The 24,067-nt window shown below is 44.3% G+C and overlaps 1 protein-coding gene across 1 annotated transcript in view; it reads right to left on the reverse strand.

The window, feature by feature from the left end:
- LAMC1 (laminin subunit gamma 1) overlaps positions 1-24,067 on the reverse strand; it is a 124,481-nt gene that overhangs the window by 31,491 nt on the left and 68,923 nt on the right. The window contains exons 2-8 of the mRNA XM_026509197.4: positions 11,370-11,674; positions 6,798-6,928; positions 4,734-4,900; positions 2,088-2,276; positions 1,196-1,313; positions 722-820; positions 494-630 (exon numbers count right to left, since the gene is read on the reverse strand). Coding sequence (XP_026364982.2) covers positions 494-630; positions 722-820; positions 1,196-1,313; positions 2,088-2,276; positions 4,734-4,900; positions 6,798-6,928; positions 11,370-11,674 — 1,146 coding nt within the window. The remainder of the gene's footprint in view (positions 1-493; positions 631-721; positions 821-1,195; positions 1,314-2,087; positions 2,277-4,733; positions 4,901-6,797; positions 6,929-11,369; positions 11,675-24,067) is intronic.

The raw sequence follows: 24,067 nt of genomic DNA on the forward strand, positions 1-24,067 counted from the left end.
ACATAGAAAGTCACCGATAAATATTTTTAAATACATGGATTCTTTGACAATACCTGCATATGCTAGGCCCCTCAAACTGTATTTTGATTTCACATAAGTGTACACTATAGTAAACTCTAAAGCCATAGATTTTCATTAAATTAAAAAGCCAAACAGGGGCGCCTGGGTGGCTCAGTCGGTTGAGCGTCTGCCTTCGGCTCGGGTCATGATCTCAGGGTCCTGGGATCGAGTCCTGTATCAGGCTCTCTGCTAGGTGGGGAGTCTGCTTCTCCCTCTCCCTCTCCCTCTGTGCTCTCTCTCTCTCAAATAAATAAATAAAATCTTAAAAAAATAATAAAAAGCGAAACAAGGAGCCAAACAAAAAAAAATCATGTACATTTAAAAACAAAATGTTGCCACTACCAAAAAATCCTCAAAAAGTTACTGATTTTTTTAAAAAAACTCCAAGTCCAGTCTTGTAATACTGGGAGACAGAAGGCAAGGTCCAAATTACCGATCTGAAAGGTAGAGGTTATAGGATAAACACTGTAGCCAACAGCATTTGTACAGACAGAAGAATGCCCGAAGCAGAAGCAGGGTGTGCAACCCCTAGGATTAGATGATTCCAGATTAAAAAATCCAGGTTTGCATCTGAAACACATAAAGATAAAATCAGGAATTTTTTGGACTTGAAATAGGAGACCAGAAAGAACACAATACAGCCACAGAAAGAACAAGTTACCTCTCACAATTGAAGCCTTCAACGTTGTCTTTGCAAACACATCTTCCTGTTTCAACATTACATTCATCTACGCTGCCAGAAGGATTACAAGAGCATGGCCTGTTGGATGGAAAAAGGAATAAAACAGAGAGAAGAGAAATGAGTAAGAAATTCCACTCTTAAAGTCAGCCTTTTGTTTTATATGTTAACACATTTTTTTTAAAAAAGGAATACATAAAAAAGCAAAAGGAGTCCTAAAGTCAGTTTCATATTTGGCTTTGGTTTCAATCAAGGATGCCCGTCACATTTCGATACTAAAAACCCTGCTTCATCTCTGCTACAAGCCAGTCCTGGACCATCATTACCAGCTAGACGTTCTTGACAATTACTATGGGGGAAAATGTGTATACGGCTGCAGACAAGCCACGAGATCTCTTATTCTGGATCAACCACATTTAGATTCTGCCCCCTTTCTCTGGTTTTGAAAAGTCTTACCTGCACCCTGCCTCCGTGAGAGAATGGTATCCGGGCTGGCAACGGTCACACTTATCCCCCATCACGCCCGGCTTGCAGCTACACCTACCATAGCTATCACACTGTGTGCTGAGAGAACCTGAAATTTAAAGAGAAACATAGGGAAAATTAATATGTCAAAAAAAAAAAAAAGTAACTAAAAACAATGCCTGAAACCCAAGATGTAATCTCTAGATGGTTGCAGAGAGAAGAAAGATCAAATTTTAAAACCTAATTGTCTCAAAACCGTATCCTTTCAAGCCCTAACATTTGAACTTTCTAGACACACCCCCTGCTCATCAGTGTTGAAAAACAAGTCACTCTGCACCCAGGGATAGACTGGTCACTTCTCTGGGGGCAAGCCCGGGCTCCTGAGGGCCCAGGTCGAGAATTTATGTATCTACACGCACAACACAGTAAGGGTCAAACTCTTGAAAGAGTAGAGCAGACTCAGAGCGCTCTACATCTCCGAACACACACAACGTACTGAGAAAGCTCAGCCCTTTGAGGATCGTAAACCAAACAAAATCATTAACGAGGAAGAACTCACGAAGCAGCTAACCTTTTCCAGTCAAAGTTCAAATAGTCTGTAGGATCAGGTTACTAATTATTTACACAAAACCATTACTCAGGCCAACCCCACACTTATTTATACACACCAGAAAATCACTGGAAAGTTTAACTTGGTTAAACAGAGTGGAGGTGGGGGGTCAGGGAGAGCCTGAGTCATTTGCCTGGGACAAGAGTGTGCACACTTCCACTCTTCACCCGCACGGACGCCTAGGAAGCAGAACTTTGTTTTCTGGGGGGACAGGGAGTACTGATTTTGTCTTTCTAATCCATCGGGCTGAGGCTGGCATTGCCTGTCACTCACCCACAGGACTACAGTGACAGGGAGAGCAGGCTTCGTTGTTCCCAAGGCGGAAGAAATTCTCCCGGCATCTCTCGCAGTTGGCGCCGTCTGTGTTACCCTGGCAGTTGGTACAGTGGCCGCCGTGGCCGGTGGACCGGTATAGTTCGGGGTCAAAGTAGCACTCCTGTGATCGGCCATTACACTCACAGGCTGTGGGCCCAAACGTACGGGTTAAGTCAAATCCTTCGATGAACAGCATTTCAAAAGACTCTAAGAAACCAAACCACGCACGTCTCTGTGGCACAGCAGGTGGTAGAAGAAGAACACCCACTTGGTGCGTTGTTCATTTGAAAACAAAAACAGGAGGTCAATAAAGGGTTTATAGATAGCCAGGCTATCAGTTTACTGGGAGATGTTCTTATCAAAATCAATGCCATCGTAAAATACAAGGAATTCCTGTACTTAGGAATCTCCAGGCAACTGTTTATATACAAGTGAAAGGCAAGTCAAATTGCAAATTTTCTGAATCTTTATCCTTCGTTCTAATACCAACTCCAACGACAGGGGCCAGTTTATATTCAGGCTTTCATTTACCTTAACTTTTTGGGCCCCAGACGATTGAAAATGTTAAGACACTAACTTTCGAAGTGCCAGATTGCTTGCAAGGCCAGACTGGCATCACCTGACACACGTGGGTTAAAATTAGCGCCTCCGTGGAAAGAGGCAGCACTGAAGGGAGATCTAGCTTCACCAGACACATCCATCTCCCGGGGAGCCTCAGTGCCAACTGGGTTCTGCATTAAGTAACTGCGTTCCCTGCAGAGCATAATATATTGTAAGGACAAGTATACGTAGTTACAGAACTTCTTTTCTATATTTATAGTAAGTTTATTTTCTTAGAATTACTGATTTCACATAAAGTACAGGCAGTATCTTGAGCACTAAATACAGTTTTATTTGATTTCAGATAAACCAGGTTGTTTTAAAAAAATGTTTGAATATCTATTTTTTCTTTCCTGTTACCTCCCCTTCTTTACAATCAGTTCTTTCGCAGTATTATACTTGAAAGCTTTTTAGAAACTTGAACCATTGGCACCAAAAATTAGAGTTGTGTTAAGTAACTCGGAGCACTCCCTTTCTCTTCTTCATTAGCTATTTCTTCTCTTCCCTCAGCCTCCCTAGATCATCCCGCACATCCCACCCCGGCCAAACCCACCCCATCCCCACCTAAATGGTTTGGTGCTCTGGGACTCTGAAGCAGAACAGTCCCCTTGTCTACACTGTCCTAACCCACCGGTAAAGCAGACGCTCTGTCTCCTTCACTATCAACGAGGAAGAGAGAAGGCTGTCATGTTCTCTCCTCCAACCCCAGCATCCTGACAATACTGTCGTACTGTCCCAACCTCCAGATACTTCACTCTTCGAAGTGCTGAAGGGACCCAAGGAGGAAGGCAAACTGATTTAATTTGTCATCTAAGTCCTTTAGAAACGGTATTCAGTTCATTTGCCAACCCCGGAACATTTTCACAACGTTCTCGGGGAGACTCAAGATATGACCCCATTGCTAAGCAAAATACTTTTCAAACACATGTACATTTATTGAAATGTCACATCTTTGGCACATTTTACTGTTTCTGTTAAGACCTTTATCATGTGGCTTCTCACACTGGCTATTCAGTAAAAGAACTGGAGTTCAAGCAAGCGCCTAGAATTCTAAAGGAGGCTGTACAATTTATCTTCATATCTGAGGTGTGCTAAGGAAAAGGAAATATAAGAAAATCTGCTCTAGGCAACTAACAAAAATAGTCACGAGTCACGATACTGGTCATTTCTCAAGGTTTCTGCCAATCATTCCAGTGAGTTCAGAGCATCTCTCTTATTCCTTTATCAAGAGTATATGATAAGAAGTATTTATAAGGTCATAAAAAATTATAGCTGCTTTAAAAGTTTCTTATTTTTAAGTCCTTGACAAAGCATGATGACATAGTTTCCTGGTTCCTTTCTCTTGAAGCTTCTTTCTCTATCTGTTCAGAATAAACAAGCCACGACGAAGGGATAAAACAATGTGCAATCTTCTTCCTTTTATCCTTTTCTAGAAATACGAGGATCTACTTTCCTTCCCAAAGCCACCCACCTCTGTACGGAAGGACTAGGAAAATTCTCCCGGCTGTGCTCTTTAGTGAAATAAAGGAAGGATAATTTTGAGAAATAATCTTTGGAATGGCAGTCTTAGTCTAGAACTCAACGCACCAAATACATGGTCATCAATGACCCTGACTGCTTCAGTAAATGACCGTTGGTAGGAAAATATTTTAACATGCAGCAAAGACAGGACTAGAGAAACCGTATTTTATAGTAGGCTACACTGGCCTGGCCCTCGGATCTAAGTGAAGTTCCAAACCTTGGAGCTGCTGCTCCCACTCTGGTATGTGTGTCCATGAAGCAAACACAAAATGAACATACTTTGTATTCACAGCCAGCTGCCTTCATCTATGATTTTCCTCTGATGGGCATGTGGTTTACCATTCTATGCTCTCCAATTACGGAAGAAGCTCTGCCCTTCAGAGTTCTCCTTTCAAGGAGGAACAGAAGGAAGTCACCCATTCCTGCTGCCCACTCTGGAAGTCCTCAAGATAATTTAACAGACTGAGGCCAAGGGGCACTCACGCAGGCATTCGCTGGCGCTCTCGGCAGTTGCCCTCCTCCACGGCCGGTCGTTGAAGAAAGGCAGACACTTTTCACAGTCTACCCCGTAAGTATTATGTTTGCAATTACACACCAGCTTGTCAAATTCATTCTTCACACACTCACTGGCATGCCCGTTGCATTTACACCTGGGAAGAGAACAGACATTCAAAAATGTGAAACGGCCACCAGGTCCCAGAAATGGATGCTGAAAAATGATGTACAAAGAGAACTAAACACAACCCCAGAATGGTTTTGTTTCTAGTTTTACCATTCAAGACTGGAAACTGAGGAACTAAGCAAAATTAAGTAATGACTGTTTGAGTTTTCAGATAGGAAGGAAAATTAAACTAGCAAAAAAACTCCCCCAAAACATCTTTATTTAATAGGGGATGGGGCATTAACCAGACATGAAAGTCTCTAGCAATTTCGGAGGCTTCTACAATTTCTAGGATCACTTCCCGAAGTCAACTGTGTGTGTCAAGCAGCAGCCAAGTGTGGAGGTTAAGCAGAGCAAGGACCTTGAAGCCCGGTTGCATGGATCTGGGACCTGCCCTGTGACCTACCGATGTCACTTAACCTCTGTACCTTACCCGTAAGATAGGGATGATGACAATGTGAATTTCACGGGGTTACTGGGAGGATCGAGAAGCTGCTTTATTCATGTGCCCAGGATTGTGCAGGCACACCATAAGTCAAAGATTAGGTCACAGCTGTTATCTGTCATAATGATTTTAAAGTATCCCGAGCTGAAGGTAGTAAGGGCCGTTCAGCACCTCACCACCACATGCAACTCTGGTAGCCTGATACTCCCTCTGGTTGTTTGGGGCAAGAATCCCCGACGGACTCCTAGATGCAGGGACAGTCATAAACTAAGGACTCATGGAAATGCCCATGAATACTGAAACAGGATCTGGTGGCCGGATGTTTCCCTCGCTGGCTTCCTTAAAGACAGAATCAGGCCCGTAGCTCCCACCCCTACTTTGTAATACATTTCAAACCTTTCTGAAACCTCTACAGTATACCAGGATGAATCCCAAATTCATCTCCCCGGCTCTCTTCTTTCTCCCGAGCTCCTACCCTTGAGTGGTGCACGAGTTCAGATGTCCCCCACAACTTTTACATGTCTGCACTTTTACATGTCTGCACTTAAACTCATCATCTCCCTACGTTAGCTCATTGTCTTCATTTACCACCATTCTCCTGGTCATTAAACCTTAAAATCGTCTTTGACTAAGGTCCTGGTACTTCTTGCTTCACAATAAAATCCATCTAAAATGTTCCTCTCCATTCTATCACCACCCCAATGTCAGGCATTTGTTGCCTAACACCTAGATCCCAGCATCGTAACAAGAATATACATTCTCTTGATGGTACTCGACTTTCGCCTTGTCTGCAATTAATCTTCCTAACCACCGGTTAGCTAGCACAGGCCTACTTCAAAAAGCACATGATTTCTCATTGATTACAGTCTCCACCAGCTTTCACTCGGTCAACTCTACAGATTCACAGAGGAGATGTCCCTTAAGCCGAGTAGGTCTATCATCGCCCAACACCACACTTCTGCTCATGACATGCCCACCCTCCTGCATCCCGCCCACACATTCTCCTTCCTTATTCAAATTCCACCCAGGCTTCAAGGCCCAGCTTAGTTCCCATCTGCTTCTCTAGCTTGACAGTTCTGTCTCATTCTCTGACACATGGCCTCTTTTCATCTAAACCATGCATTTTAATTTTTCACATGTTCATATATCGCCTGCCCCATTCATTTGTAGGATCCTAGAAGGTCAAGTCCTTCTCAGCAGGTGAATGTCTCATGCTTCCTTGGTGGCTTCAGAGGGCCCGTCGCAGAGCTCTGCACTGAGATGCTCAGTAAGGATCCACCAACTGTGCTGATTCGAGAAGGTTTTAGAAAACCTAATTACTTTGTTTTCAGGATAATGAGAAGGTCAAACAACATTATGAATATGGTTGTAAGCGAGTTGCTACATTCACTTCTAAACCAAAGCTCCTGTCACTTTCAAAGTTATTTAATAGTTTACTTACCTACCACCCACAGCAAAATCAGAGATTGCATAATAATAGGACTTGAGAACTTTGGGGTCGTTAAACACTTCATCTCCAAAGGTGTTCAGGCGATTGAGAGTTACTCGGATGTCAGTGGCAGTTACCCATTCCTGCCAGAAAAAAAGAAAAAACAGGAAAAGGTAAAGGGGCTGAAGATAAGAGAAATAAATGTGACAAAATTTTCCAAATAGTTAATATATCATGTGACCTAGGTCCTCTTCTAGCATCAAATCTGTTATAATGCTCAATGACTCCCTTAATATCCTAATATTTGTCTCCTTGACTCCTCCTTTCTTTGATCCAAATTGTTGTGTCACCACTCAGAGTCCCAAAAAGCAGGAATAATACTCGTTTCTTCACAAGGCTGTTGAGAGGCTTACATGAAATATACTTTTAAATCTTCGTATACCGGGAGGTACTCTAAACACATGTCCCTTCTCTCCACCCTGTATCCATGCCCCAAATCCAGTCCAAGAAACCAGCACACAGCTCACGGAGAACCACGGTGGCATAAGATATGCTGGTCATTGCCTCCTTCTGCCCATTTTGGACCATCTATGTCTCCTCCATCCCCAGTCTGCTACAGACAGATCGGGGAGAGGCATCCAAGTACAAAGTAAGAAATCATTACACTGGCTGAAACCAATCAGATGCAATTTTTGTCTTGACCTTTCCCATAATGTCACTTCTCTGGGAGGCCTTCCCCGGCCACCCAACCTAGAACTGCTGCCCACCCCAACGCCCTATTTCACTTCCCTATTTTATTTATATTGTCTGTTGTCACCACCACAACCCCACCCCCACCCCACCACTGCCACCACCACCAAGACTGTAAGCCCCAGGAGGGCAGGACTCACTTGCTTTGTAGACTGCAGTTTCCCTGGTGTTTAGCATACAGTAGGTGCTCAAGTAACATTTGCTGAGCAAATGAACAAATCTGAAGAAACCACAACTGATCAAATTGGTAGGTGTACCATAATGACAGAGGACAAGAATGAAAGTTAATGTTTTCCCCTAGGTTTTATGAGATCTAAGCCCTTATAATAAATGCCCTTTCATTGAGCTAATTTTAGTCAGATGTTTACATCTGTGGTAGATTGTTAGAATAATGATTCCAATGAATCATGTCTCCCAGGGTCCACACCCTGCAGAGTCCCTTTCCACCCTGATTCTGGGCTGGGGCTGGTGATCAGCTTTTTGCCCAGGGGATATGAGCAAATGTGACACAGGCAGAAGTCTGATAAGCACTTGTGCCTCGAGCCTTACCCCCTTGCAATACCTCTGCCATCGTGCGCGGAAGCCTAGTCTAGCCTCCTTGAAGCTGTAAGACCACAGGGGGAGAGAAACCCAGCTCCCAGCTAACCTGCCAGTGAGTGAGCCCAGACCAACGCAGAATCATGAGAAATAATAAATCACGGTCGCTTAAAATCATTAAGTTTTGGAGTAGCGTATGACACGTGACCACCCAAAGATACCAAATCCACGTGAAGTCGCATCCTGGGACTGCCTATCCACATCGCCCCCGCAGACGCAACAAGCAAGTGCCGGGCCGCAGGCGTCCATGTTTTCAGAAGGCTCCCCGTGAGACAGGGAGGCACAGCCCTGATTCAGCAGCACGGCTCGAACCATGCCAAACACCTGGCATAGGGAGCAACCTAGAGGGCTCATAAAAGCTAATCCCCGTGAAGCCTCCAAGTATAATTAGAAAGGAGAAGAGCTGATGATTCCACCGCATCCAAACTTGGAACTCCAATAACAACTCCCACTCATGGCCACAGGGCTCGGCATCGTTCAGTCGTCTGCGATGTAAACAGCTCAACATATCTCTGTGTTTCATGCTTATTATATCTCATACCTCCTTCGAGCCTCACCTTTATCACAGCTCTCCTTGAATAAGAGCTTCTCAAGGGCTGAGTCTAAGCCATTTTTTCCATAAAGGGCATCTTAAAAAAAAAACAGGCTCTGGAGCCAGACTTTCTAGGTTTTGAATCCCAGGTCTGCCACTTAAAACTGTGTGATTTGGGGCAAGTTATTTTATCTCTTCTGATAAATGATGGCAGTGCTCCATCTGTGAAATGGAGATAACAGAAGTTACCTCCCTGCAGAGTTATTGTGAGGGTGAAATGAGTAAATAATATATAGAGTGTGTATATACATCTATAGTAAATACAGCTGATATAGCCAAAGGTCTCAGAACACTGCTTGGCACGTTCTGGCACATTATAGTAAGTGCTATAATAAATGCTGATTGTTATTATAAATCAGCCCGTGCTTAGTAATAGTCATACACAACAAAACCACGAAGGGTCTGCTCTCCCATCTGGGAGATCACAGCTTCTGGAGAGAGGCACAGGAGGCAATGAGGAGAGAGGGTCATATCAGCTAAGCTGTCAAAACAGTTGTCATTGTGAAATCAGCTCAAGTCCGATCAGCAACTCCTTGGCAACTAAGTATGAAAACCAGAGCTCTTACATCCAGAGACACATAATTAATGTTTCTGCATAATGACAGCAATTGACCAGATCTATTACAGATGCCCACAGCATTTCTACCACATTTAGTCTCACGAGTTCCTACGGTATAAAGAGTAGCAAACGTCAGGGGCATCTGGCTGGCTCAGGTGAGAGAGCACGTGACTTCTGATCTCAGGGGTGTGAGTTTGAGCCCCACGTCGGGTGTAGAGTTTACTTGAGGGAAAACAACAACAACACAACAGTAGCAAACATCAGAATTCCTACAGCTGGGGGAACTGCTTTGACAGGCTGATAAGGCATCTCGTTAGCAGAGGGGCCAGAACACCACAGTCACACAGGCCACTGCTTTTTCCTGCTGACTGTACCACTGCCTCTGTAAGACAGTCAGACACAATCATTGGTATAGGAAGAAACTAAGCTAGCAAGTGTCTGCTAGTTGATCGACTTACAAAATCTGTAGATCACATTTCCCCTAGATGTTCTGTCTTCTGTTTTTCATCTAGCAAAATCAGTTATTCTTTCTACTCATTATTCTGAACACATCTTACTACCATTGCAAGAAACACTTTACTGAAAAGCCTTTGCTCATTGCTCACCAGAACCTCAGAGTTTACCAAGAGCAAGATCCACAATCTCCCAGCAAACTGCAGAAATACAGCAGAAGTGAAGAACTGGACCCACAGAGAAACATATTCTCATCTTTTGCCACTACCCAAAACCACACGGCCAAACCAGAAAGAGTCCTTGAATATAATAAACTTCAAGAGAAATACTGAGAAACCACAAATGCATAAAGGGGTGCCTGAGGGGTTCTGTTGGTTAAGTGTCTGCCTTCGGCTCAGGTCGTGATCTCAGGGCCCTGGGATCAAGCCCCACGTCAGGCTCCCTACTGAGTGAGGAGTCTGCTTCTCCCTCTCCCCACTGCTCGTGCTCCCTCTAATAAATAAATAAATCTTAAAAAAAAAAAAAAAGCACAAAGCCCAGAAGAATAAAGAACTCCCTACTTCTCCCTACTTAGAAATGACAACAGCTTTCCATAAAACATACATAGCGTTTGCAAACCCACATCCAGTCTTTCTTGTCTCAGTCAGTTCATACAGGCTGCCCCCACTTCAAGGTCAATTTCAACTTCAGCTACGTGACGGAACCATCTCCATTCTGTGTTACAGGAAGACTCCAAATTATGGTGTATGAAGAATATGTACACAGAATTCATGAGAAAAAAGAAAGCTTTAATTCTTTCTATGCTTAAATGGGGAAAGGTCTCTATCACGATGCTCGAGCACCGTACCACAGGTCCCCAAACGTACATCCTGTCACAAACACCAGCACTGTCAGGAGATGAGAAGTTTTCATGATTGACAATAGTGCCGTACAAACCCAGTCCACATTTCCTTGCACAATAATGAAGGAGTATGGCATTCTTAAATATCTTGCTTCAATTGCTCCCCCTCTCGAATACTAAAAAACACTTTTCCTTTGGTCAAATGAAAGAAGAGATAACGAAGGCTGTGAAAATAATGGACAGATTCATGGGGCGCCTGGGTGGCTCAGTCGGTTAAGTGTCTGCCTTCGACTCAGGTCATGATCCCAGGGTCCTGGGACTGAGCTCCGGGGTGGGCTCCCTGCTCAGTGGGGAGTCTTCTATTCCCTCTCCCTCTGCCCTTCTCCCTGCTCATGCTCTCTCTCTCAAATAAAATCTTAAAAAAAAGAGAAAAGAATGGGTAGATTCAAATACTCTCTTCAAAAGGTCAGAAGCAAAATGTTTCCACCATAAGTAAAGACCCAAGTTAAAACTGTTCCGTTTTTTTAAAAATTTCTAAAATTTATATCCCAGAATACATTGGCCGGTACATGAGAACACAAGAACATCACCTGGGTGGGAGGAACAAAGCTGCTTTCCTTCACGTACTGGGAACGTACAGGAGGAGAGCAGAATAAAACCCACCTGGAATCTACTCCTCCTACCCCTTACCTCTGAAGCGGGACCACAGGCCCCCAACACAACAATCTTCCCGCATCCTGTATGCACGTGGGACAACGGACAGACTACAAAGCCAGCTTCCGGACGCATTACCTGCAGCACAGGGCTGTTGTCAAAGTTGTAGGCGCTGGGCCTTCCTTCTAGTGTTGAAAAGGCCACGTTGCCCCCGGTTAGAGGGGAAATGTCACTGAATTCATCTGTGCACAAGGCCTGCTGCTCGTCTCCTCCTGTCCTGATGAAGCCGCGGTTTGCCTTCGAGTAGGTGTTCTCACAGGAGCCGCTGTAGTACTGGTAAGGAATCCAGGGCCCGTCCTCCCGCGTGCGCTTGTAAATGGCGAAGCTCTCCGGGCGGCTGGTGTGGAACTTCAGGCGCACGTATGTGATGTCAAAAGCTTTTCCTGTAGGACAAACATGAAGCTCATAAGTCATACTTATGAAGCAAAGAAATCCCTCTATTCCCACCCAGTTTGCTTTGGACCTTGACAAAGGAAGGATACACCCTAGACAAAGATGGTTCCAGAACCCACGACACACTGGCTGTGTCCAACAGGCGATTCTAAACCTGGAAATAGTGTGCGTTTTCCCAAGGAAATAACAAGTTATGGTTGGGGTCATAAGTTGGCTCATAAAAGCTTGTTTAAGACACGCATTGTTGAAATCTTGTTTGCCATGAAAAATGGTAGCACTGTACTTACACTATTAAGCAAAACCAAAACTGCATTAAAAAGTGCATTTATTCTTAACTGCCGGGACTTCAGCAAAAGCAATTTAATTAAAAAACAAAAGAAAATATTTGCTGGCTTTCTAGATAGGTATTCTGGAAACTTTCAAGGTACTTAAAAACTCACTCTATTCTTGTTACTTCTTGATGCAGGGAGACTATCACGAGCACTATTCTTCTACTTAATCCACCAAGTTAAGAGCGGAATTTGAGAAAGAGAGAAAAAGGACAGTGATTAAGAGATGGGGCAGGGAGCAGAGGAGGAATGAAGAAAAAATTCCTCCAGCAGCTGAACAAAGAAAAAAAGAGAGAGAGAGAGAGAAAAGGAGAGAGGGGGGTTTAAAGAAGTTGTTTGCATATGTTCAAAGAAGAATATGCAAGATCTGAGCACTGAGCAGGGAAGGGCAGCGAAAGGGAGGAGCCACGGGGCTGCCATCCCTCTGGAGGTCAGACAGCTTGCTGGGGCAGCCAGGGCAGGGTCTGGTGGCTGGGACAGCATGGCTGCCAGCCCGCGTGCCTTCAGGTGGGTCAAAAAGACAAAGTGCAACTGTTTTTCATCACCTTTCACTCACCAATTGGGTCTTTCCATCCCTGACAATATGTATTCTCTGCAACTTCCATGCTATCATGAAGATCACAGACTGGTCAACAAGTACGTGTTGGGCACAACTACACGTTCAGTCCTATGCTATATACTTTGGAGGACAGATGTGTTAGACATAAAAGGTCCTTGCCCTCAAGGGGCTTACAGTCTTTCCTCCCCAAGTGAATTAATTCCGCAGGAAGCACCATACTCATCTTCCCCTACAAAGCCCACAGAAGAGGAACTCCCGCACACTCTCAGAAGTATTGCAGGTAGATTTCTACCGTCCTCATGCCCACCCATCCTAGGGGAGAAGGAGGGATGGTCATGTGTGGCCTGGAATCTCCTCGGCTCACTCTCCCCCCGCCTGCCTGAGCGCCCCTCTCCTCTCCTGCACTCCTCAATGCAAGACAGTGCGTCTGCCTCTGGGCCAAGGAGGCCTGCAGCTGTCCTACTACTAGATGTGGGACAACATGGATGAGTCCAGCTGGGCTGGAGAGGTGGGGGAGGGGGAAGAGCAGAAAGCCCATGTAAATCATGTGTCCAGGCTCTATTCTTTAATCCGGTATTATCCACAATAAAACTAATACGATGAGCCATACCTAACTATTTCTTAGGTGGTCCAGATCTTAAAAGAGAAGTTTGATTACCTGTTCCCCATATACATGAAACACACTCACACACATACAGTTGTGAACACAAAGGTGTGTGGCAGGATGGAAAGAACGCAGGACTGTGCACTGTGAGATGTGAGCTCAGGTCTGGGCTCCTTCAGTTACTAGCTGTGTGATTTCTGCTCTGCCATTTTCTCCTCTGCAAAAACAAGGGTGATGACCCCTGAGCCACCTACCTCAAAGAGTTGTTAGAAGGTCTAACTAAGATCCTGCATGTACTTGGTTAATTGTAAAACACCATACAAATATAAGACATTATTATAATAGAGTTTAGAAGAAAATTCCTGAATTAGGAGCCTGGATATGTTCACATGTAAGGGTCTGACTGCACAGGGACTCCACACAGTTGCCAAAGATTATACAAATCTGGATCTTCTACCTAAGATGCGGTACGTTTTGCCTGCACACAGGTTATGAATATCCAGTTTACACCCCACCTGTCAAAAGAATGAAAATGTAACCTCTATCTCTTTACTGTATCAAAAATGTTAAAATGTTACCCTTGAATGAAGGTGTGGACGTAGACTATAGTATCTGTGGCAGTCCAGATAGTGTGGCATTCCAATAAAACAATGGAGTTTTATTCAGGAGCAGGTGGTTTGGGATGTTCAAAGGCTTATTCACTAATCTGTGGATTACAGATTACTCCTGCTTTTCGACTCTCCCTGTCTCCATTTCTGACACAGCATTGTTCTTGAACAGCTCAACCTGCAGGAGACTGGATCAAATGGATCAAAGGAGAGAAGACGAAACGGGGTGGGGTATAATTGTGTTCCAGACTAAAATCTGCAGCACAGGACCACACTCTGAAAGAAACCGGCTCGTGGGGTCACTCTCACGGCTGCCACAGACCCAGAGCCATGGGTGGCAGAACATGACTAAGCAACTTTGCTAGCATTAAACTTTGAGGGAAACGAGTTTGCTGGAGCCGGCCCTACCTCACTAAGCCTTGTTTTCAGAGCTGCCTTTTTCATTCCAACCCACAGCCACAGGTGGAAGAGAAAAAGGGCTCTGCGGCCATCCGTACAGGAGGCTCGCACTTTCCACATGACAAGACAGCCACAGGCACTGCCCTCAGAGTTCGGGTCAGTCCAGTAGTGGGCACAGACGACTGCAATTCCATGCGATGAGTGCTCCGACGGGGGATGTGCACAAAGTTTGGGGAGCATGGAGGAAAGTCACCCGAACTGGATTTGCAGGATCAAAAAGAACATTTTCTAGAAGAAGTGACATCTATGTCCAGGACCTGAGGAATGTGGAGGAATTATCTAAGCAAACAGGGATCAGCAGTCTAGGCAAATGAAACAGCATGTATGAAAAGCCCGGTGAACACAGAGGAGGGATCACTGAGGGGTTAGGGTTGCACAGTATAGCAAGAACGGGAGTGTGGCTGGAGACCGGCTCACCGGGAAGGAGAGCTGGCTAGGCCTGAGGCCACATTCAAGAGCAAGTTCAGCCTAAGGGCAATGGCGAGCCACTGAAGCCTTTATACAGGAAATACATGAGCAGATTTGACTTTTATTATATTTTTAAGATTTTATTTATTTTAGAGAGAGAGACAGAGAGTACGAGCCAAGGGAGGGGCAGAGGAGGAGAGAGAGGGAAAGAGAGAGAACCCCAAGCAGACTCCACAGAGTGAGAAGCCTGATGACCCTGAGATCATGACCTGGGCCGAAATCAAGACTTGACCACTTTACCGATTGAGCCACCAGGCACCCCCAGATCTGACTTTTAAAAAGATCACTCTGGCCACTGCCACTGGGTAGAGAGGAGGTTGGAAGGGATGGGACTAAACGTGGAGAGAACAGTTAAGAAGATGTGGCAGTAGTCCTGGAGATGACAGCGGCTGACAGTTGGAATGGAGAGAAATGAGTGGATGTCAGTGAGATATAGGAAGTCGACCTCAGTAGTAACTTGGTAATCAATGGACAGTACGGGAGAGAGGGGGCCACTTCTGAAGCCTCCTCTACTTTTAGTCTGTGAACATGTTGTTTCACTGTCAAAGCTCCTTGTCCAGAAATAAGATGGAAGGATTAAAAATAACATTCAGTTTTCTCATTTAAAAACAGGTAGATGGAGAGTAGAACCACCACTGAAACACAGGACACGGGAGGTTAAGCAGGATTGGAGGCAGGGATGGAGGGCAGGACGGGGAGAGGAGTTCAACTTTGGATATCCTCGTTTTGAGGTGTCTGTGGATCATCTAAACAAGAGGAAATGTCCGGTAGGGAGTTGGAGGTGAGTGGTCTGAAAGCCCGAGAGAGAGTTAGATACACAGATTGCCGGTAGATGGTAACGAAGGGTAGGTATGGTTGAGACCAACGAGGCAAGCGTGCTGAGTGAGGAGAGAGCGGACTTTTGAGATCACTCTGAGGACTGCGGAGGAGGCTGTGAGGCCAGAGAGAGGACGCCAAGTAGAAGAGTACAAATATCACGGAAACCAAGAGTGTCTGAGGAGGAAGTAATCAAGGGTGGTAAAATACACTGAGAGAGTCATGCAAGGCAATGAGTGCAATGTCCACTGGCGTCAAGTCACACACAGGTCGCTGCTCTACTCAGGGAGAGCAGCCCGGGGCAGGTGTGTGGGATTGAAGAGGAACGGCAGATACAAGGCAGGGCGGCAGACACAGCAAGTGTAGTCAACGACATGGGTCTGCAGGAGAGGAGAAAGAGAAGACAACGGTGGGATGGGACACTGCGTTCAGGAATATTTTTCTTTCTTTTTTGAGATAGGAAATAGGAGGCTGTATTACCTGCTGTTGTGCTTGAGTCAGCCAAAAGGGGGAAAGCTGAATGTGGCAACGAGGCTGGGCACTAAGAACGAGATTCTGTGCTGGTAAAGGAACTGGCTCCCCACAGGAGACACCCCGCACCCTTGCTTTCTAGCTGGGTGCAAATGCAAGTGACTGAGTAGGTTTTAAGGGATGGAAGCTGAAAGTGTTCTGATGACTTTATCTTTTCTGTGCAGTAAAAATCAAAGGCACCTGCTAAGGGGGAGGAGTTGAGAGCAAAGCCAGTGGGGAGTATCTGTAGAGAGGGGAGAGACAGCATAAGAGCCACCGCAGAGGCCAGCGGAGGAAGCGGACCAGAGGAAAAGTAGGCTTGCTGGGCAGAGACGGGGCTGCCGAGTCAAAGGTAGGGGGTCATGACGTAGTAGAGACATCTTTGTGCGGGGGTAGTTTTCGACAGCCACTTCGCACCCCCTTTAGAGATAAGAGACAAGGGGGCTGAACTTCAAGGAACTTGGAATCTAATCTGAATAAATCAGGAAGCCAATACAGAAAATGGAGAAGGGTCAAGTCTTGAGTTATCCATCACCTGTAGTCACGGATAATCAAGAATTGGGAAACTAAGGAGCTGGGTTTTATTGCATTAAACAGCTGCCAGTTGAGACCTGTCAAGTAGGCTCACTCCCGTTCTTTCTCGCCCTCGCCATACCTCCCTACTCTTTATCTACCCATCCTACTCCTTTCACAGTGGACAAAGTAAAAAGATCTAAATGGTAGATAAATAGAACACAGACCAGGTCTTCTAATTTCCAGTCCAATGATAGCTACTCTACTATTTTTACACCATGGGAGCGTGCAACCGTAGACAGTATGACTTTAAGGTAAAGAGGCCAAGCCAAACAATGAAGAAAATCAGCAAGTGGAAGTCTAGAAAGTATTCAGCAACTGGACAACTAGAACACCTCCCCCCACCCTCGCCTCGCATTCATGAGCATGAAGCCTAACCATGGATATACACACCCTCGGGAAAAGATTTAGCTTCTGAATGTTCTACTGCTCTCCCCCCTCCCCCTGCCGCATTCCTTCCATAAACAAAAAGACTCAAGTACAGATGTTTAGAATGAAGCACACAAAATTAACTAATACTTCCTGCTCGGAATCCTTCAGTTCATGCTGGCTGAGGGAATGAGGGAAGGGGAGGGGGTCGTCTGAACAATGAGAATCCAGCCTTTGTTCACAGAGGGCCAAGCCAAGGAATTCTGCTTACGCCTCCTACATGCTGAAGTATTTCTAATCTCTCCGGGTAGGGGAGAAACCCTTCCTGTCTTAGAATTGGATTCAAGTACTGACTGCTGGGGAGCATAAACGTCTCTCTGTTATGTGCAGCTCAGAAGAATTCCATGAGGGTCTTGTGAATGAATGACAATGGCTATACAGAATTTCACAAAACTTCAAAATGCCCTCCCATGGCCTGAATTCAACGCAAAAAACTCGTTCATTCTAAAGTATCAAATTCGGAGTCACTGATTCACTATTGTTCTCATGTGCTAACTCCTTAGAGTCAGAAAAGGACTGTTCTCCTTGAAGTCAAACTTGATCTTAGCAATACAGAACTTGTAATAAGGTGGTACTGTGCAAAGTCAATTAGAGATGGTAGACGTTTAGGCTACGCAGTGGGATTCTCCAAACGGTTAACACAAACAGTAGTCACAGAGAGCAACGATCTGAAAACGTTTTCGTGTTTGTTAGCATAACCGCCGGCTGAAATAAGAGTTCCCAGGACAACGTGTACAGCTGCGTACCAGCTGTTATCATTCCACCTCGGCAGACAGATGGTACAAACACCGCCTGGCCAATCAAGATGACCAGGGCCAAGTTAATGCTGAATGTGGGATCCTCAAGTAGACACAGATGGGCGATCAGAAAGCAGCAAGAGGAACAAACACAGAATGTGTGGAAGTGATATGGGTACACGGAGTTCATGCCAACTGCTAGAAAACCCAGTCCTGACTGCCTGCTGAAAGGCTCGTTTCTACTGTCTAGAACTCATCCTCGAAATAGATTGTTTTTAAAAACTTATTTTCACATCGCTTTCCCTTAAATGTCAGCGCTCCTTTTTCATACTCTCTCTCTGTTAATCAGCTAAATGCCAACAGCGTAAGGGGACAATTCCATACGAAGCCCATCTTAATCAGCAGAATTTACAATCGAGGACAAGTAACCTGTATTAGCTTTGTATAAAATAGTCATGTTAAATTGAATTTATTAAAGCAAATGCAATGACATTTACAATTTGAGAAATGTAATTGAAATGCAAATGGATAAAGAAAATGCTTCAGTAGTCCAAATTTCCTGAATACACGCAATAAGCACTTCCTATCACACACAAGCCACTGTCCTGACAGAAAGACATGCTGAGATTAGAGGCACCGGACTACGGAGAGTTTCAGCTGCAAACTGCCAGGACAGTTTGCAGTGAAAATAATCACTGTAGGGTTCTTTAATTTTTTTTTTAAGATTTTACCCATTCGAGAGAGCGAGCATAGAGGAAGAGGGAGAAGCGGACTCCCCACTGAGCAGAGAGCCTGACGTGGGACTTGAATCCAAGACCCCAGGATCATGACCTGAGCTGAAGGCAGACGCTTGTCCGACTAAGCCACCCAGGTGCCCTTTTTTTTTTTTTAATTTGAGAGAGAGAGAGAGAGGTCGCACAGAGGGAGAGTGAGTGGCGGTAGCAGACTCCCTGTTAAAGTTCTTTTAAAAGCTAAAATTCTAGGGGCACCTGGGTGGCTCAGACAGTTAAGCACTCAACTTTTGATTTCGGCTCAGGTCATGATCTCAGGGTTGTGAGATCAAGCCCAGCATCGGGCTCCGTGCTCAGGATGGAGTCTGCTTAAAGTTCTCTTTCCCTTTCTTTCCCTCTGTCCCTCCCCCCCACACTCTAAAAAAGTAAGTACGTGAATAAATAAATAAAATCTTAAAAAAAAAAAAAAGCTAAAATTCTATACCAAAGCTGTTTATAAAAACAGTGCTATGGTTATAACAATGGAGATACAGGGGGGAAAAAGTTTTGAAGTTGACTGACATGATCTTGGGGAAGATAATCTCAAGAAAACTAGATGTTTCCATAAAGTACCAACTTAAAATTTAAGCCCAAGAAGACAGTTCTCCTCTCTTCCTACCACCCCCCCACACACTACCCCCTGATGCTATTGCTAAAAAGGCCATGGCACCAACCTGGTACAGCAATCCACAAAAAATAAAATCTTCCTGCTTGTACTACCCAACTGCAACACCCCAGAAATGCCATTTACTCTGCAGCACACCGAAGCATCGAAAGTGATTTGGCTTAACACACTAACTGAAATATGAGATCATCGGACAGCCATTATCTGAACAGACAATTCTTAACCAAAGACTAGAATATCAAACGGTCTTGGAGGGTAATTTCAAATAGGTGCAAATTACTGTTGAAGATAGATATTTTCCATTATTTAGACACAAAATAAACTTATCCTAATTTGTATATCTTTATAATTTTACTTGAAACTTTCACCAGAATAAGCAAGATTCCCAAGTAAGATTCCAAGCCAAAAACTGGGCCCATGCCTTATTAACCCAAACCTCATGTTTACAAGACTCAATACCGGTCCTAACTCAGGCTAGCGGGTCACAGGCACGCCTGAAATCCTTGAGCTGAGCTGAAGGAATGAAGCCAGCATTCACTCCCACTCATCCGAGCAGAGGCAAAAAATCCACTCTGCTGAACGACAGAATTCTAACTACAAGGAATTGACGGACATGTGGAATTTAATGGAATCCCATAGATAAAGTACTTAATTATAATACTAAGGAAATAAAGAAATAAAGTGGCAATGAAAATACAAGCTGCAAGGAACCCATACTTTAAAAATGTCTAATTGTTAAGATACGAAAAAGAAAAAAGACACCATAATTTTGTGGGAAGCTATTTCTTATTCTAGGACATCCACACACTATTGAGAATTAATTCTTGGCTTTCATCAACAGAAGAGTAAAGAATGGTAAAAGAACAGTGAGAAAATCTGGGGGAGAAAAGATCCTAATGTGTAGTTACGATGGCACAAGGATAGACTAAGGTCGACTCTGGTAAACCCCTCCCCTCCAAAGTCACAGGAAGCTGACCAGCAGTGTACTTTTATTCATTCAACAACAATTTGCTAGATGAATTTAAGTGAAAGCCTACTATTTGTAATAGTCCTTCATTTTGCTAGAAAGTCTTTTACTTTCTAGTTTAACTCCTAATACACTTGCCCCTTATTCCCCTAGATCATACACTATTCGTATCTGTCCTCAAAAGAAGAAATAACTACAGATACCATAAAATATGTTACATACCAAAATACCTTTCTCGGTTTTCACAATTGCTTAATTTCCTACCGCAGCCACCCATGAGGTCAAGGACAATGGCCCTACTGGTCCTGATAATTCCAAGTCCAAGTCCAAATTCTTCCATTCATTCAACAAATATTTACCGAGCACCTGTTATGGCACTGGGGCTAGGGCAGAGAATAAGCACAGCGAGGTCCCAAAACTGTGGAGCTGACAGCACAGTAGGGACTGGGGTAGGTAAGGGATAAATGACAATCACAAATCAAAACAAAAATGTTACATGTTAGGTGATAATGACACAGTGAAGAACAAAGTGGAGGTGGAAAGCACAGAGAAGTGCCATTTATAAATACACTGTCATCAGAGACCTGGATAAGGGGACATTTGAAGAAGTGAAAGAGACACGGAGGGAAGAGCATTCTAGGAAGGACAGTGCAAATACCCTGAGGCAGAAGCATGCTGGTAAGTTCTGGGGAATGGTGAGGAGGCCAGGGTGGCTGAAGTAAGAATGAAGAAGGAAAGTGTAGGGGATGAGGTCAAAGGAACCAACGGGAGGGAGGGACTGCCAGTCATGTAGGCCTTGTAGGCCATTGTTAAGATTTTGGCCTCTACTTTGAATGAGATGTAAACCCACTGGAGGATTTTGTACAAGGGAGTTCACATGACCTAAGTGGTATTTAAAAGGATCATTCTGGCTGCTTTATTGACAAAAGATTATAGAGGCGACCACAGATTGACAAGAAGGCTAAGGAAGGGCTTTTTGCAATCACCCAGGCACAAGGTAGTGGTAGCTTGGTCCAGGCTGGGAGCAGACAGCAGTCATCAGAGTCTGGCCATATTTTGAGGGTACAGCAAACCAGTGTTACTGGTGGACTAGAGTGTAGGCTGTGGCTCAAGCAACTAGAGAGATGAAGTTACCATTTATTGAGCAAAGAATGCAGCAGGAACAGGTGTGGGGATAGAGAGCAAGAAAATGAGGCGTTCAGTTCCAGATATTTCAAGTTTGAGATGCTTATAGAACTTCTAAGTGGAGATGTCAAGCTGACAATTAAGATATATTGGGTTTCTGGAAGAGCTCCAAACAGTAGAGAGAAATCTGGAAGTCACCGCCATACAGACAGTATTGAAAGCCATAGGGTTATTAGATCAACACGCCTAGGGACTGGATACAGATAGAGGAGGTACAGAACTGGATCTTGGGACATACCAACTTTTAGAGGTGGGGGAGAGAGGGAGAACCCAGCCAAGGAGACTCAAAGAGGAATGGCCCCTGAAGCAGAAGAAAATCAATAGAATAGAATTCCAGAGGTCAAGTTTTAAAAGATGTTTTAAGAAGAAGAGAATGATCAACAGAGCCAGATACTCCGGAAAGGCTGAGAAAGATGAAGACTGAGCATCGGTCGCTGGTTTTGACAACCTGGAGGTTACTGCTGCCCTTGACGACAACTGGTGTGGGAGAATGAAAGGGATGAGAGCCGGAGAGAGAGAGAGAGAGAGAGAGAGAGAGAGAGAGAGAGTGTATGGGGATTGGAGACAGCAAATAAAGACAATTTTCCAAGTAATTTTGCTATAAAGAAATAAGGTGATAGATGGAAGAGAGAAGAGGGGTTCCAGGAGATATTGCTTTTTAAGGTATGTCGATGGGGAGGATCCATTGCAGCAAATGAATTTACACTGAACTGTGAGGCCCTTCCCTGGTGATGGAGATGGATGAGAGTGTATAAGAGCCACTTTGGTCCACAGTAAAGTTCTCTGAGACTTCTTAAAGATTTCCCTCAAGAAAGAAGCAATAATGGAATAAACAGGGGTCACTGTAAGTATCTAGATTAAAGAACTATCTGGTATCCAATAGTTCAAAACCACAGGAGCTGTGGAAGGCCACTCCGCAGTAGAGCCAGCCCAGAGAGGTAAGCTTTCCTGCTACAGTAGTCCCATCATCTGGCCCCTGGTAAGGACCACACTGCCTGTCAGAATCTGTATAAGTAGATGCAGAAGTAGAAAATTTCTGAAAAAGTACAAATCGTTGAGTCTCATTCCCAGAAGTTACATTTTTATAGGCTCCGGGTGAGTTCTCCAAATCTGAATTTCTAAAAGCACCCTGGGTGAGTTTTATGTATAATTACACTGGAGGAATATTGCCCTACTGTCAACTCTTCCACATCTTGGTTCTCGCCCTTCAAAGACTTAGGTAGGAAAAGAGTTCTGAGCTTGGTGCTGCCCTGCAGAATGAACTTAGGCACCCACGAGTGGTGACTCGGATTTTCACGTATCAGTATTTCAAGGTGAAATCTACTGCAAGCGTTAACCGTGCGGCCCGAGCGGTGACGCAGAGTCACAGTGGTCTTTCTGAAGACACATTCAGATGTTAAACTCACAGGGGCCACTCACCTCCCATCCCAGGAGGCCTGGTGACTGGACTAGCTGAACCCGAACTCCCCGACATTTTTCTCCATGCCAATTTCCTCTGTCAGTCAATTTGTATCCTCGAGGCCCTATTTCCCAGGCAAGTAGAAATATACTGATTTTTGAGAAAACTCGTCTGCTGCTGGGGGTTTCACAGCGCTACTCTTGGCATGCAGATACTGATCAAGAGTCCCTGTAAACCAAATTCCCCATCCCCTCTGGCTCCTTTACTTCTTCCTTCCTCCTCCGGACAATTACTAATATTTAATAAAATGATAACAAAACCAATAGCAATTCTCAATGACAAGAAGCAAATCTGGAAACCAAGAATTCACTTCTGCTTCAATACACTCAAAAAGATAAGAAACCGCTTTTTCTTCTTTGTCTGAAAGCCTAGACTTGTTTAACCCTAGTCTGTGTTGGTAATGTTGGCATTTTCAGGGAGGGTGTTACATTCTGTTGGCTCAAAACCAGTGTAGAAATATTTACTTTTCAGAGAAGAAATTTCAGGTATTAAAAAATGTATATATTTCATATATATATATAATTGTATAGTAATAATTATATATATGTGAAGGGAGGCTTAAGAGCAAAGTACCAGGAGTTCATATTGATACTGGAGAGAGGGAGGGGGGCAGGGGGGGAAAAGGGGGACGGACAGAAAAGGTGGAGATAGAGATTGACTGAGGAAGTATAAGGACAGTCTAAAAACCCAGACTTGATAGTCTGGATTGTCCATACTCGCAGAGCATTCGCATCTCATCTGCAGGGAGTGCTTTCTTCTCATTTCAGAAATATTTTGAAGTGACTGATCCCATCTCCTTCCAGACTCAAGCCTTAGGACACACATTTAGTAGTTTAGAATCTAAGGTTGACCAACTACAGCCTGCAGACTGAATCTAGCTGTTTTGTAAATAGTTTTACTGGAACAAAGCCACACCCATTCATTTGCACGCTGTCTCTGGCTGCTTTCTGGTTACCAGGGCAGAGGTGAGCAATTGTGAAAGAGCATGCAAGGCCTATGATATTTACTATGTGGCCTTGCAAAGAAAACAGTTGCCAATACTGAGCTAAGAAATCAAAGACCATAAGAACAAAGATTTCTACTAAAATCTCCTCTACCTCTTGTCTACAGGGCATACTGTTTTAAAATCTGGTCCAAGGAAATCTGAATTTTTCCTCTATTGCCACAAAAAATATGCAGAAAGTTTATTCAGAAATTTTACAATATTAATAACAATTCTAATATATCAGATACAAGAATTACTTATTACTTCATAGGGGGAAAAATGCCACCTTTTTCTTTCCTG

Source organism: Ursus arctos, unplaced genomic scaffold (genome assembly GCF_023065955.2).
Source record: "Ursus arctos isolate Adak ecotype North America unplaced genomic scaffold, UrsArc2.0 scaffold_2, whole genome shotgun sequence".
NCBI lineage: Eukaryota > Metazoa > Chordata > Mammalia > Carnivora > Ursidae > Ursus > Ursus arctos.